At 42.6% G+C, this 15133-nt stretch overlaps 1 protein-coding gene across 1 annotated transcript in view; it reads left to right on the top strand.

Annotated features, from left to right (window-relative positions):
- The window catches only part of CSMD1 (CUB and Sushi multiple domains 1), a 1675903-nt gene that overhangs the window by 1431661 nt on the left and 229109 nt on the right, over positions 1–15133 (top strand). The window contains exons 35-36 of the mRNA XM_075861938.1: positions 1162–1286; positions 2776–2872. Of these exons, the coding sequence (XP_075718053.1) occupies positions 1162–1286; positions 2776–2872 (222 nt within the window). The remainder of the gene's footprint in view (positions 1–1161; positions 1287–2775; positions 2873–15133) is intronic.

The following is a 15133-nucleotide window of genomic DNA, read 5'->3' as shown; positions in this document are numbered from 1 at the left end:
TCCCTTCCGTCTATCTGACTCAGTCTCTCGGCCGCTCTGCTCTGTGAATTATGATTCTTGAGTGTGATTGAAAGCTGTTGTGACTTTCATGACACATAGTAAGGCCTCGTGCACAAGGCCGTAGCCGTGTGCATGGCCCGTTATTACCGGCATGGACGCCATCCACAATCAAGGACCGTGCACATACAAGATGTGCATTGACTCGAAGTAGCCCGTAAAATGACTTGTCCTATTTTTTTGTGGCCCAGGCTCCCGGCCAATGCACGGACCATGGAAAGATGTGCATTGGCCCATACAATAGAATGTGTCCTATACTATCCGCAATTGTATGCAAACCCTAATGCACGGTCATGTGCATGAGGCCTTACAGATATTGCAATAGCCAGGTATAGGGAAAAGAGGCATCTGATTAGTTTAGAAAGAGACATTTTTCTTTAACAAAATGCAATATAAATGTTATTGTCTTTGGATGCCTTATTGAATTATGGAAAAAAATTATACAATAGGTATGCTTCGAAGCAAACCTTTCACAGATTTCTAGGCCCCTAAACCACCACTGTGTCATTATACTAAACAGTAATGGTATTATAAAGATGCCCCTGTTTAATCTTCCCCATTTTGCATAATTTAGAAAAGGAATTTATAATCTAGTGTGCGCTGCATGAAAATTACTGTTCAAGAGTCATCTGAGCGGTGCTGCTGTCCTGAAGAGTCCTGCAGTCCGGTCCATAAATAAGCCCCTCCTGTCTTGATTCACATTCTTCTGGCCATGATACATTATTACAAGTCAGCTCCTGTGGGACATCAATCAAACTAGGTAGGGTGACTGGGGACTGGACCTCAAGACCCTTCAGGATAGTGGCACCAGGTAGATGACTTTTGAATGGTAATTTACATACTTCACATGCTATGTTATAAGTTAATTTACTACATTATGCATCATTGGGCTGATTATACTGGGGCATATTTATAATACCATTCCCATCCAGTATAACGGTATGGAGACGGTTTAGGGGACTAAAAACTCATGACAGGTTCCCTTTACACTAAGATGGCATAGTGTCATATAAAAAAAAGGATTAAATAGGAGTGTCCATCACCTATATATCAGTTTAATGCACTCTTATCTATGTTGCTTTCTTTTCTTTCTTTTTTTCACAGTTCCATGTAGTGGAAATTTTACGGACAGAAGAGGAACCATATTATCTCCAGGATTTCCTGAGACTTACGGCAATAGTTTGAATTGTGTTTGGAAAATTATAGTGACAGAAGGATCAGGAATTCAGGTAAGCCTATTTTATAAATAAAACCTACAATAGGCAACAGTTACTATTGGACCAAGCTTTTAAAAACAAAACACATCCATTGCGCAAATGCATGTGATATGATTGTAAGTAGCCTGACAATCTCTACTGTATTATAGATTTACTCCTATAACAACCAAAAAGCAAAATAAAAACTAGGCTACACACCCATATACTGTAGATATTCAAAGAACATTATTTATGTTTATTAGTTTGAACATATAATATTATAAAATGCACATTGTCGGATAAAAGAGAAATGAGGATGGACATTTATTTAACCAATAATCCCTTTTATACCATATTGTTAGTATTTTTTGTTATAATATAATTCTACAATATAATTTTGGATTCTAGATGGACAATTTTGCATTGAATTGTTAGAAGTGAATCAGATATACTGTAGGTGCGTCCAGTGCTGTTGCATTATTGTTTGTCACTACTCGCTGGTACATATATTTTTATATTCTGTCTAGTTCGATAGTAAAGAGGGGCTTTTTGTGCTTTGCACTGTCTGGGCTATGTCATCTTGGCCCTCGTTTCTCTTTTATCTGACTATTTATTTGCAATGTATAATATTATATGTTTAAACTAATAAACTTGAATAATCTTCTTTAGATATCTTTATGGGTGTGTAGCCTAGCATATTTTTTGTGCTTTTATTTTACTTTTGGTTGGTATAGTTTTGGAGGTGCCCTAATTATTTTGAGGATACATGTTTAGGTACAACATGTAGTTACTACAATGTAACTACAGTACTGTCCAACTGTAAAATGTGTGATTATTTACCTCCTCATTTAGATACATTTGAACATAAAATATTCTTTTTTTTCTGCACTCATTTTATTAGTTATTTACACCACTTATTTTTTTTTTCAGTGTTTTTAAGCAATGGTTGGCAATCTATTCATATTATTTCCATATTGGTCAAGTTTTATCTTCTTAAGGTCACATGACTGATGCCATTTAGTTCATTCACTTCACAAAGAGATGCATTACTATGGACTAATCTGTGGATTATACGATTTTATTTTTAGATAGAGACTTCTGCACTGGTATATGCAGTTGCACATATGTATGTGAGCAGAATTTTAAATACATGTATTTTATAAGAGTATAATTTTTTATTCTATAAATAAATTAAACCAATTAACTAAAAACTGTACTACCCCTCTAAATTGACACATGATCATTCAACTTAAAGCTACAGAGGTTATTGTGGCTGTGAGATGAGTTAAGAGAAGCAGGGACAAGGGGTATGTGGGCAAAGCGCCCACTGGGGGCACAGCCCTAATATAGTAGTTCAAGAGGAAAATTATGGACTTATAAAATCATAAAAGTAGTCATAAAAGATGTAAAATCTATATTGTTTGCAGCAATCCCCTGCAATAATCATCCACTTGAAGGCCTAAGTCAGCGACATCAAGGGCATGCCTTTATTAATTGATTTCATGTTTACTTTGTTTGACAGATACAAGTTTTAAGTTTTGCAACAGAACATAACTGGGATTCCCTTGAGATTTATGATGGCTCGGATATGACTTCTCCACGACTTGGTAGTTTCTCTGGTAAATGTTTAAACATTCTCATATGTTAATATTTATTTTTTTAACTACGTGGTATATCTTAGTTCATGATGAATGCCAATATACATTTTATGGTAATTAATATCAAGGAAATCTAAAGATTAATTATTTACAAAACACAGGTCCACCAAGTCCATCCTATAATCCTACACGGTTGATCCAGAAAAAGGTTAAAAAAAACTATCAGGCAGTTTCCAATTACCTAAATTCTGTAAAATTACAATCAGAATAAATCCCTGGATAACTATGATTTTTTTTATTTTTTCAGATTTGTATTTTCACTTCATCTGGCCGTTCATGCCAATTTTATGATTCCCTGTTCCAGTGTATAGAAAGCAAATCTTTGCCCAACAACACTATATATATATATATATATATATATATATATATATATATATATATATATATATATGTATGTGAGTGTGTTCAACCAGAATTTAACTTTATGAATAGGTGACCATGAATGTCTCTTTTTGATTTAGATCATTAAACCTCTCAAATGACAGAGTTTTTCTTTTTCTTTTTTTCTTACTGCTATGGGTTCACCAAAGTGTTCTTGCTCTTAAAAGTTTATTTTGGGTCCAGTGGTTGTCATATACTGCACCGGCCCCATAATATGTGTCCCGATGTAATATAACAACATCTTGTGACATAATGTGTCCCCTAAGGGATTACACTAAGGCTGTAATTTACACACTCATTTGGGGTTGGTACGGAACATTAGCACATGGGTTTCTGGTTGGACACTCAGGTTGCTCTGCCCTGACCATTGTTCACACAGTGTTTTCCTCTTTTGTGAATTATGCTGTGTAGATGCCTCCATGAGTGTTTAATCAAAGTCAGTCATTTCACTGATGTTTCCCTCTTTGCAGTATTAAGCTCTTGTTGCCACTCCAAAATTATGTAAAATGAAAGTTTTAGTATTATAACTTAATATTGTAATTCCCTAACTCATAGGTTATCCTAGTTAATGCTCTCCATTTTGTTTATTGCTTTTGATTTATCCAGAAGTTGTAAATTTATATGATATGATATACACTAGCCATTGCTAGGCAACTGATGGGCAACAGCGATTTTCCTTTTCCAATATGTCCGCCCGATAACTTCTGGCGTGAATGGTGCTTGCGCGCACATGCGCGCTAGGAGTAAAACTAAGATAGTTAAAATCTTGCATTAATTTTCACCTGTGATGTTTGGCATGCGCAATTGAGCGCTTAGAGTGCCGATATCGGCGTCAGGGTATGTTCACATGCAATGGTTTCAGACGTAATTCGGGCATTTTACGCCTCGAATTACACCTGAAAAAATGTCCCTAATACGCCTACAAACATCTGCCCATTGCTTTCAATGGGAATTACGATGTTCTGTTCCCACGAGCCTTTTTTTACACGTCGCTGTCAAAATGCGGTGCGTAAAATAACGGCTCATCAAAAGAAGTGCAGGACACTTCTTGGGATGTTTTGGTAGGCGTTTTTCATTGACTCCATTGAAAAACAGCTACAAAAACGGTCGTAAAAACGCTGTGAAAAACGCGAGTTGTTAAAAAACGTCTGAAAATCAGGAGCTGTTTTCGCCTGTTCATTACATTCATTAGCATCATATGCACTTTAATATTTAGTCAAAGCACTGGTAACATTTTTTAAATGATTTTAGCTGTTTGTTAGTTACAGTAGATTTTATGTTTAGTCTTAATATATATTATACACTGTGACAATACTGTATTTTTGTACGAATTGTATTAATCACTTGTAAGGACCAATTGCTATTTCCTTATATAAATCACTGCCATGTACACATGAATTATGCATGAGAAAAGCTCCAGTGTTAGAGCCGAAGTGTCGCACCAGGACGAATAAAGATATTCACTTTTTTTACTTTCTATTGGAGTGCTGCCTACTTTTGTATGCGTAAGGATTGAATTGGGAACTTAGGTCGAATCCCTGAGGCGTGCAGCCATTCATATTTTCTCTGGTTTCGCTGGACGGTGGATTTGTATATACATTGATATCAATGGTGATTCAAACAGAAACCTATGGTTTCCATTTAGTCTCCGTTAATGGGTTCCTCTGATGGAAAGCTCAGATGAAACCCATGTACGGAGCCCTGACACAGATGTGAACGAAGCCTAAGAAAATGTCCTAAACCTACTGTTATGGCAGGAAGGAGGTGAAGGGAACAAATGAGCCCTAATCTACCCACCGCCCTGTCCCTGCCTACTTGCAACAACCCGCCCTAGGCGACGGGGTACAACTTGGCGGCGGTCCCTACGCTGACTAAGTGCAAGGGGATACAAACAGGGAACAAGCAAGGGAAGGGGCAGTAGCCCACGGAACACCGTGAGGAAACGGAGTGGTGAACGAGCCAGTCAGGATCAGGATGTAGTGGAGTATACAAACGCAGAGCACGGAGCAGGAAGCAAGCCAGGGGCAGAGCGAAGCAGGATAAGCGGGAACTGAAGCAAGGCAGAAGCACGGCAGAAGCAGGCTGGAGCAAGGCAGCAGTGGGGCCAGGAATCCAAGAAGAATAACAAGCAATGAGGAAAACGGCAGGTATAAATGGACAGGGGGCGGAGCTAACTCCGACTGACCAGGCCGCGATAGGCTCTCCCACTCCTGAGCCTGCCACCCTGATTGGTGGGAGCCGGTGTCAGTCTAAGAGGTCTGGCCTCAGGTGTCGACTGATTAACCCTGGGAGTATCCACAGACGTAGTGCCTGGCAGATCCTTTACAGTACTCCCCCTTTTATGAGGGGCCACCGGACCCTTACTAAGAGGACCCGGTTTAGTGGGGAAGAGAAGGTGGAACCTCCTGACCAATACCCCAGCGTGAACATCTCGAGCAGGTACCCAAGTCCTCTACTCCGGCCAGTATCCTCTCCAATGGACCAGGTACTGGAGGGAGCCCTGGATCATCCTACTGTCCACAAACTTGGCAACCTCGAATTCCACCCCCTCAGGGGTGAGAACGGGAACAGGAGGTTTCCTCGAGGGGGACCAGGACGGGGAGCAGCGTTTAAGGAGGGAGGCATGAAAGACGTCGTGTATGCGAAAGGATGGGGGCAGCTCCAGACGGAAGGATACAGGGTTGAGGACTTCAATGATCTTATAAGGCCCAATAAATCGGGGAGCAAACTTCCTGGACGGGACCTTAAGGCGCAAGTTCCTAGATGACAACCACACCAGATCCCCGACGACAAACCGGGGGTTAGCAGAACGTCTTCTATCAGCCTGAATCTTTTGTATGCTCTGGGACGCCTCTAGGTTCTTCTGAACCTGGGCCCAGACTGTGCACAGTTCCCGATGAACGTCCTCTACCTCGGGATTATTGGAACAACCAGGAGAAACAGAGGAGAACCTTGGATTAAACCAGAAATTACAGAAAAACGGGGAGACCCCTGACGAGTTACTGACCCGGTTATTCAGGGAAAATTCGGCGAGGGGAAGGAATGAGACCCAATCAAATTGACAGTCAGAGATGAAACACCTTAAATATTGTTCCAGGGATTGATTAGTCCTTTCCGTTTGGCCATTAGTTTCGGGATGGAAGGCGGAGGAGAAGGACAGATCAATCTCCAACTTTTTACAAAAAGCTCTCCAAAATAAGGAAACAAATTGTACCCCTCTGTCAGAAACGATATTGACTGGGGCCCCATGGAGACGCAAAATGTGTTTAACAAACAAAGAAGCTAACGTCTTGGCGTTAGGTAGTTTCTTAAGGGGCACAAAGTGGCACATCTTGCTGAAGCGGTCTACTACCACCCACACCACCGACTTGCCCTAAGATGGAGGCAAATCGGTGATAAAATCCATGGAGATATGGGTCCAAGGTCTCTGGGGAATGGGCAAAGAACGTAGTAAGCCCGCAGGTCGGGACCTAGGGGTCTTGGACCTAGCACAAACCTCACAAGCGGCGACGTAAGCCCTAACGTCTTTAGGCAACCCAGGCCACCAATAGTTTCTGGTAATGAGGTGTTTGGTACCCAAGATGCCAGGATGACCAGATAGTGCAGAGTCATGGTTTTCCCTGAGTACCCTTAGCCGGTATTGCAGGGGGACAAACAGCTTGTCCCCAGGGAGGTTCCCGGGAGCTGAACCTTGATCAGCCGCAATGTCAGAGGCTAAATCAGAATCAGTGGCAGAAACGATTATACCAGGGGGTAAAATACAAGCAGGATCCTCCTCAGAAGGAGGATTGGCCATGAAACTACGTGACAGTGCATCAGCCTTAATATTTTTGGACCCAGCCCTATAGGTAACCAAGAAGTTAAATCTGGTAAAGAATAGCGCCCATCGAGCTTGTCTAGGATTAAGCCTCCGGGCAGATTCTAGGAAAACCAGATTCTTGTGGTCAGTAAGGACCGTTACCTGGTGTCTGGCCCCCTCCAGGAAGTGACGCCACTCTTCAAAAGCCCATTTAATGGCTAAAAGTTCGCGGTTGCCAATATCATAGTTACTCTCCGTGGGCGAAAACTTCCTAGAGAAGTAAGCACAGGAGCGGAGATGGGTGAGGGAGCTGGTACCCTGGGACAAGACGGCCCCCACTCCCACCTCAGACGCGTCAACCTCCACTATAAATGGCTCCCTTTGGTTGGGCTGAACCAGCACGGGGGCCGAGATAAAGCACTTCTTGAGGGTCTCAAAAGCCTGGACGGCCTCAGGAGGCCAGTGGAGGACATCAGCACCCTTGCGAGTGAGATCCGTAAGAGGCTTAGCGACGACCGAGAAGTTGGCAATAAATCTCCTGTAATAGTTAGCGAACCCCAAAAAACACTGTAGCGCCTTCAGGGAGGCAGGTTGGACCCATTCCGCCACAGCCTGAACCTTGGCAGGGTCCATGCGGAATTCATGAGGAGTGAGGATTTGACCCAAAAATGGTATCTCCTGTACCCCAAACACACATTTTTCGGTTTTCACAAACAGATTATATTCCCGGAGGACCTGGAGGACCTTCCTGACATGCTCCACGTGGGAGGACCAGTCCTTGGAAAACACCAGTATGTCATCAAGGTACACTACAAAAAAATTTCCCAGGTAATCTCTCAGAATTTCATTAATAAAATTCTGGAAGACGGCAGGGGCATTACACAACCCAAAGGGCATGACCAGGTATTCGAAATGACCTTCGGGCGTGTTGAACGCAGTCTTCCACTCATCCCCCTCTTTGATGCGGATAAGGTTATATGCCCCCCGTAGATCGAACTTAGAGAACCATTGGGCCCCCTGAACCTGATTAAAAAGATCCGGAATCAAAGGAAGGGGATACTGGTTCCTTACTGTGACCTTATTCAAGTTCCGATAGTCAATGCACGGCCTAAGACCACCATCCTTCTTCCCCACGAAGAAGAAGCCAGCACCTACAGGAGAAGTCGAGGGGCGAATGAAGCCCTTGGCCAGGCATTCTTGGATATACTCCCTCATAACTTCACGTTCAGGACATGAAAGATTAAATATCCTACCCTTAGGAAGCTTAGCACCAGGTACCAAATCGATGGCGCAATCGTAATCTCTATGAGGGGGCAACACCTCGGAGGCCTCCTTAGAAAACACATCAGCGAAGTCCTGAACAAACTCAGGTAGCGTGTTTACCTCCTCACGTGGAGAAATAGAGTTAACCGAAAGACATGACGTCAGGCATTCACTACCCCATTTGGTGAGATCCCCAGTATTCCAATCAAACGTGGGATTATGCAGCTGCAACCAGGGAAGACCTAATACCAGATCGGACGATAATCCCTGCATCACCAGTACAGAGCACTGCTCCAAATGCATGGAGCCAACAAGGAGTTCAAAAACAGGAGTATGCTGAGTGAAATAACCATTAGCAAGAGGAGTGGAGTCGATACCCACTACCGGGACAGGATAAGGCAAATCAATAAAAGGCATTTTTAGAGACATAGCAAATTCCACAGACATGATATTAGCAGATGAGCCAGAATCCACGAAGGCACTGCCAGTGGCAGACCGGCCAGCAAACGAGACCTGAAAGGGAAGCAAAATTTTATTGCGTTTCATATTAACGGGAAATACCTGTGCGCCCAAGTGACCTCCCCGATGATCACTTAGGCGCGGAAGTTTTCCGGCTGCTTATTCTTGCGCCTGGGACAGGTGTTCAGTAGATGCTTGTCACCCCACAATAGAAGCAGAGACCATTCTTCCTGCGGAACTCTCTACGTTGTCGAGGGGACATGGAGGTCCCGAGTTGCATAGGTACCTCCGAGTCTTCCGTGGAAGAGCGAGGAGACGGGACCTCGGGGGGAATCGCAGGGAAGTCAGAGGGGAAAACATTGAAACGTTCAAGCTGACGTTCCCTGAGACGTCGGTCAAGTCGTACTGCTAGGGCCATAACCTGGTCTAGGGAGTCAGAAGAGGGGTAGCTAACAAGCAGATCCTTCAGGGCGTCAGATAATCCTAACCTAAACTGGCACCTTAGGGCCGGGTCGTTCCACTGAGAAGCTACGCACCACTTTCTAAAATCAGAACAGTATTCCTCAACAGGTCTCCTACCCTGACGTAAGGTCACCAGCTGACTCTCGGCTAAGGCAGTCCTGTCAGTCTCGTAAATGAGTCCGAGGGCAGAGAAAAAACGATCGACGGAGGAAAGCTCAGGGGCGTCAGGAGCCAAGGAGAAGGCCCACTCTTGGGGCCCTTACTGGAGTCAGGATATAATGATACCCACCCGCTGGTTCTCGGAACCTGAGGAGTGAGGTTTTAGACGGAAGTAAAGTCTGCAACTCTCCCGGAAGGAGAGAAAAGTCTTACGGTCCCCTGAGAACCGGTCAGGTAACTTGAGGTCGGGTTCTAGAGGTGAGGTGAGGGGTACTACTATGGCAGCGTCAGACTGGTTGACCCTCTGAGCCAGGGCCTGGACCTGTAGGGAGAGGCCCTGCATCTGCTGGGTTAGGGTCTCAAGGGGGTCCATGATAGCGTCAGCGTAGGAGAAATGGTAGACTAGGTATGGGCTTGTTATTATGTTATGGCAGGAAGGAGGTGAAGGGTACAAATGAGCCCTAATCTACCCACCGCCCTGTCCCTGCCTACTTGCAACGACCCGCCCTAGGCGACGGGGTACAACTTGGCGGCTGTCCCTACGCTGACTAAGTGCAAGGGGATACAAACAGGGAACAAGCAAGGGAAGGGGCAGTAGCCCACGGAACACCGTGAGGAAACGGAGTGGTGAACGAGCCAGTCAGGATCAGGATGTAGTGGAGTATACAAACGCAGAGCATGGAGCAGGAAGCAAGCCAGGGGCAGAGCGAAGCAGGATAAGCGGGAACTGAAGCAAGGCAGAAGCACGGCAGAAGCAGGCTGGAGCAAGGCAGCAGTGGGGCCAGGAATCCAAGAAGAATAACAAGCAATGAGGAAGAGAAAACGGCAGGTATAAATGGACAGGGGGCGGAGCTAACTCCGACTGACCAGGCCGCGATAGGCTCTCCCACTCCTGAGCCTGCCACCCTGATTGGTGGGAGCCGGTGTCAGTCTAAGAGGTCTGGCCTCAGGTGTCGACTGATTAACCCTGGGAGTATCCACAGACGTAGTGCCTGGCAGATCCTTTACACCTACTGTACTTGTTTAGGGACCAATTCAGTTCTGAAGTGACTTTGATGTACCTATGTAATAGTAACCCCCATAAATGACCCATTTTAGAGACTGCACCTCTCACATTTTTCAAAACTGCATTTACAAACTTTGTTAAAGGGGTTGTCCCAAGTTGATAAATGGAGCTATAAAGCTCCCCCATGTAAAAATAAGAAGAATTCTAATTACCTGTCCGTCGTCCAGCGATGTCGTTTTCTTGATATCGTTGATTGAAGTTGCGGTCGGTCCCGCTTTGTATCCTGCTCGTTGCCTAGGTTCCCAGCCACCGCTATTTACCTTTAGCGGTGGCCGCGCATGCGTAATGACATCCTCTGCGTCCGGAGCAGAGGATGTCATTTACTCATGAACGCGCATCTCGGCGCATGCGCAGGAGATGCAAGGAGATGAAGTGGAAGGCACCCGTCGCGAGAAGTCTGCGCTCCGCTAAAGGTAAGTGTGTGTGTGTGTGTGTGTGTGTATATATGGGTGTGTTTGTGTATATGTGTGTGTGTGTGTGTTTATGTGTGAGTGTATATATGGGTGTATTTGTGTGTATATGTTTGTGTATATTTTTGTGTTTGTGTATATTTGTGTGTGTGTGTATATATGGGTGTCTTTGTGTATATGTTTGTGTGTGTGTGTTTTTGTATATGTGTGGGTTTGTGTATGTGTTTGTGTATATATGGGTGTGTTTGTGTACATATGTTTATGTGTATATGTTTGTGTGTATATGTGTGTGTGTGTTTGTGTATATGTGTGTGTTTGTGTATATGTGTGTGTGTGTGTATATATGGGTGTGTTTGTGTATATATGTATATGTTTGTGTATATGTGGGTTTGTTTGTGTACATGTGTTTGTGTATATGTTTGTGTGTATATGTGTGTTTGTGTATATGTTTGTGTGTGTGTTTGTGTGTTTATGTGTGTGTGTGTTTGTGTATGTGGGTGTGTTTGTGCATATGTTTGTGTGTATATGTTTGTGTGTTTTTGTATATGTATATGTGTGTGTGTATATGTGTGTGTTTGTGTATATATGGGTGTTTGTGCATATGTGTATATGTATGCATATGTGTGTGTGTATATGTGTGTGTGTGTTTGTGTATATATGGGTGTGTTTGTGCATATGTGTATAGGTTTGTGTGTATATGTTTGTGTGTGTTTTTGTATACGTGTGTGTTTGTGTATATGTGTGTGTGTTTGTGTATATGTGTGTGTGTGTGTGTGTGTATATATGTTTGTGTATATGTTTGTGTATATATGGGTGTGTTTGTGTACATGTGTTTGTGTATATGTGTGTATATATGTGTGTGTGTATATGTGTGTGTGTATATGTGTTTATGTGTGTGTTTGTGTAATATATGGGTGTGTGTTTATATGTGTTTGTGTATATGTTTGTGTGTGGTTGTTTGTGTGTGTGTAGGTGAGCATAAGTATCGGTATTGTTCACATTGCTAACTTTTTTTTAATGTTGTTGCAGATTTTGATGTACCGATTGGACTACGTCTTTCGATTCGTTGGACTACTGCGTAGATCTAAGTTTTTTGAAAATTTTAATAAAATGGTTAACGAGGGTTTTGTTGGGGATTTCTTATTTCAATAAAAAAAAATGGTCTTTGTGTTTTTTTTTCAAACTTTATTAGTGCCTAGATAATGGTAGTTGGCTGATTGACAGCGTCCATTATTAAGGCGGTACTTAGTGTTAGCTGGTGCAGAGGCTAGCACTAACCACCCATTATTACCCCGGTACCCACCACCACCAGGGGTGCCGGGAAGAGCTTGGTACGATCCAGTACCCGACCATCTGTTGTGATGGTCGGGTACTGGGGCGGCCGTAGGCTGGTATTATGAGGCTGGGAAGGGCCAAAATCAGTGGACCTTCCCACCCTTGTAATGCTAGGCTGCTGCTGCTGTGTTGTATCGGGCTGGTTATAAAAATGGGGGGACCCCCACGTCGTTTTTTTTTTTGAATTTAACAAATTTAGCAATAGACGGGTCCCCCACATTTTTAATAACCAGCCATATACAAGGCCGCAGCAGTCTGGCATTACATGGGTGGGAAGGGCCACTGGTTTTGTCCATTCCCAGGCTAATAACACTGTTGTTTGTGGCTGGTTATGATAAATTGGGTGGAACCCCATGTCTTTTTAATAAAAATAATAAATAAATAATAAAAAAAAATGACGTGGGTCCCCCCCCATTTTTATAACCAGCCAGATACAACACAGCAGCAGCAGCCTAGCATTACAAGGGTGGGAAGGTCCACTGTTTTTGGCCCTTCCCAGCCTCATAATACCAGCCTGCGGCCGCCCCAGAGCCCGGCCATCACAACAGATGGTCGGGTACTGGATCGTACCTGGCTCTTCCCGGCACCCCTGGTGGTGGTGGGTACCGGGGTAATAATGGTGGTTAGTGTTAGCCTCTGCACCGGCTAACACTAAGCCTCGCCTTAGTAATGGATGTTGTCACTCAGACAGCGGCCATTACTAAAGTGGTAGTAATAAAATGTGAAAAGAAAAAGACAAAGATCTAGATAAAATATTTTATTGAAATAAAGCACCCCCAACACAACCCTCATTAACCATTTTATTGATGAAAAAAAAAGCGTCATCTAAGTAGTCCTCGAAACCGACGTAGTCCAAACACCAAACCTGTAAAAAATCAAAAATATAAAAAAAAAAATGAAATAAAACATGTCGTAGGCTTACTTTCACTTTCATGTGTGATACTGACTGTTATACCATGTATAGAAGCCTGCGGCAAAGTTGGCTTAGATACAGGGCGCCAGCAGACAGTATCATACATGGCCATACAGACATATATACAAACAAACATACATACATACATGCAAACATACATGCACGTATACACATACAAACATGACAACATACATACATGAAAACATACATACAAACATACATACATGCAAACATACCTACATGAAAACACATACATGAAAACATACACACATACAAACATGACAACATACATACATACATGCAAACATACATACATGAAAACATACATACATGCAAACATACATGCACATATACACATACAAACATGACAACATACATACATGAAAACACATACATGAAAACATACAAACATGACAACATACATACAAGAAAACATACATAAATACAAGAAAACATACATACATGCAAACATACATACATGAAAACATACATACATACAAACATACATACATGCAAACATACATACATGCAAACATACATGCACATATACACATACATGCACAAACATACATACATACAAGCAAACATACATACAAGCAAACATACATACAAGCAAACATACATACAAGCAAACATACATACAAGCAAACATACAAGCAAACATACATACATACATGCAAACATACATACATGCAAGCAAGCATACATACATACAAGCAAACATACATACAAGCAAACATACATACAAGCAAACATACATGCACATATACACATACAAACATGCAAACATACATACAAGCAAACATACATACAAGCAAACATACGTATATGCAAACATACATACAAGCAAACATACATACAAGCAAACATACAAGCAAACATACATACAAGCAAACATACATACAAGCAAACATACATATATGCAAACATACATACATGCAAACATACATACATGAAAACATATACATACATACATACAAGCAAACATACATACCTACAAGCAAACATACATACATACAAGCAAACATACATACAAGCAAACATACATACAAGCAAACATACATACATGCAAACATACATACATACAAGCAAGCATACATACATACATACATACATACATACAAGCAAACATACATACAAGCAAAAATACATGCACATATACACATACATGCACATATACACATACAAATATGCAAACATACAGACAAGCAAACATACATACAAGCAAACATACAAGCAAACATACATACAAGCAAACATACATACATACAAGCAAACATACATACATGAAAACATACATACATGCAAACATACATGCACATATACACATACATGCACATATACACATACAAACATGACAACATACATACAAGAAAACATATACATACATACATACATACATACATACATACATACAAAAATAAACTCACCTAAGACGTTCCCACGAAGAGCTGAACGGTCCCGTCACTTTTCTTCTCCCATTCACAATAACAGAGCGGTGGGCGCAGATGAAGTAATCACGTGGGCCTGATATGATTACGTCATCTGCGCCACAACGCATTGTTACTATGAATGCGAGCGGCGCCAAGAAGAAGGAAGATGGCAAGTGACGGGAACGTTCAGAGCGCCGTTAGAACGTCTTAGGTGATTATTATTTTATTTTATATATTTTTAGTTGTTCGCCGGGTGCTGATGCAGCACCGATGCGGCGGGTACAAAAATGTAGTGACAGGGTGGGGGAGGGAAAAGTGGCTTGCCGAAACGGGGTGAATGTAGTGTAGTGTAGTGTAGGGTTCATGACATTCACGGTAAGTTCGTCTCAATCGGGCTTACCATGCCCGCTTGAGACGAACATTCTCCCGATGTTGCTAGAACTACAGTATCTAGCAACATCGGGAGCGTGCACACTGCAGAGCAGAGCGGCTTGATTGACATCGAGTCGCTCACGCCCCTTTTTAGAAAAGATAACCAGCAC

Source organism: Rhinoderma darwinii, chromosome 4 (assembly GCF_050947455.1).
Source record: "Rhinoderma darwinii isolate aRhiDar2 chromosome 4, aRhiDar2.hap1, whole genome shotgun sequence".
Lineage (NCBI taxonomy): Eukaryota > Metazoa > Chordata > Amphibia > Anura > Rhinodermatidae > Rhinoderma > Rhinoderma darwinii.
The sequence above is the reverse complement of the archived record's forward strand: the minus strand, read 5'-3'. Positions and strand labels throughout refer to the sequence as shown.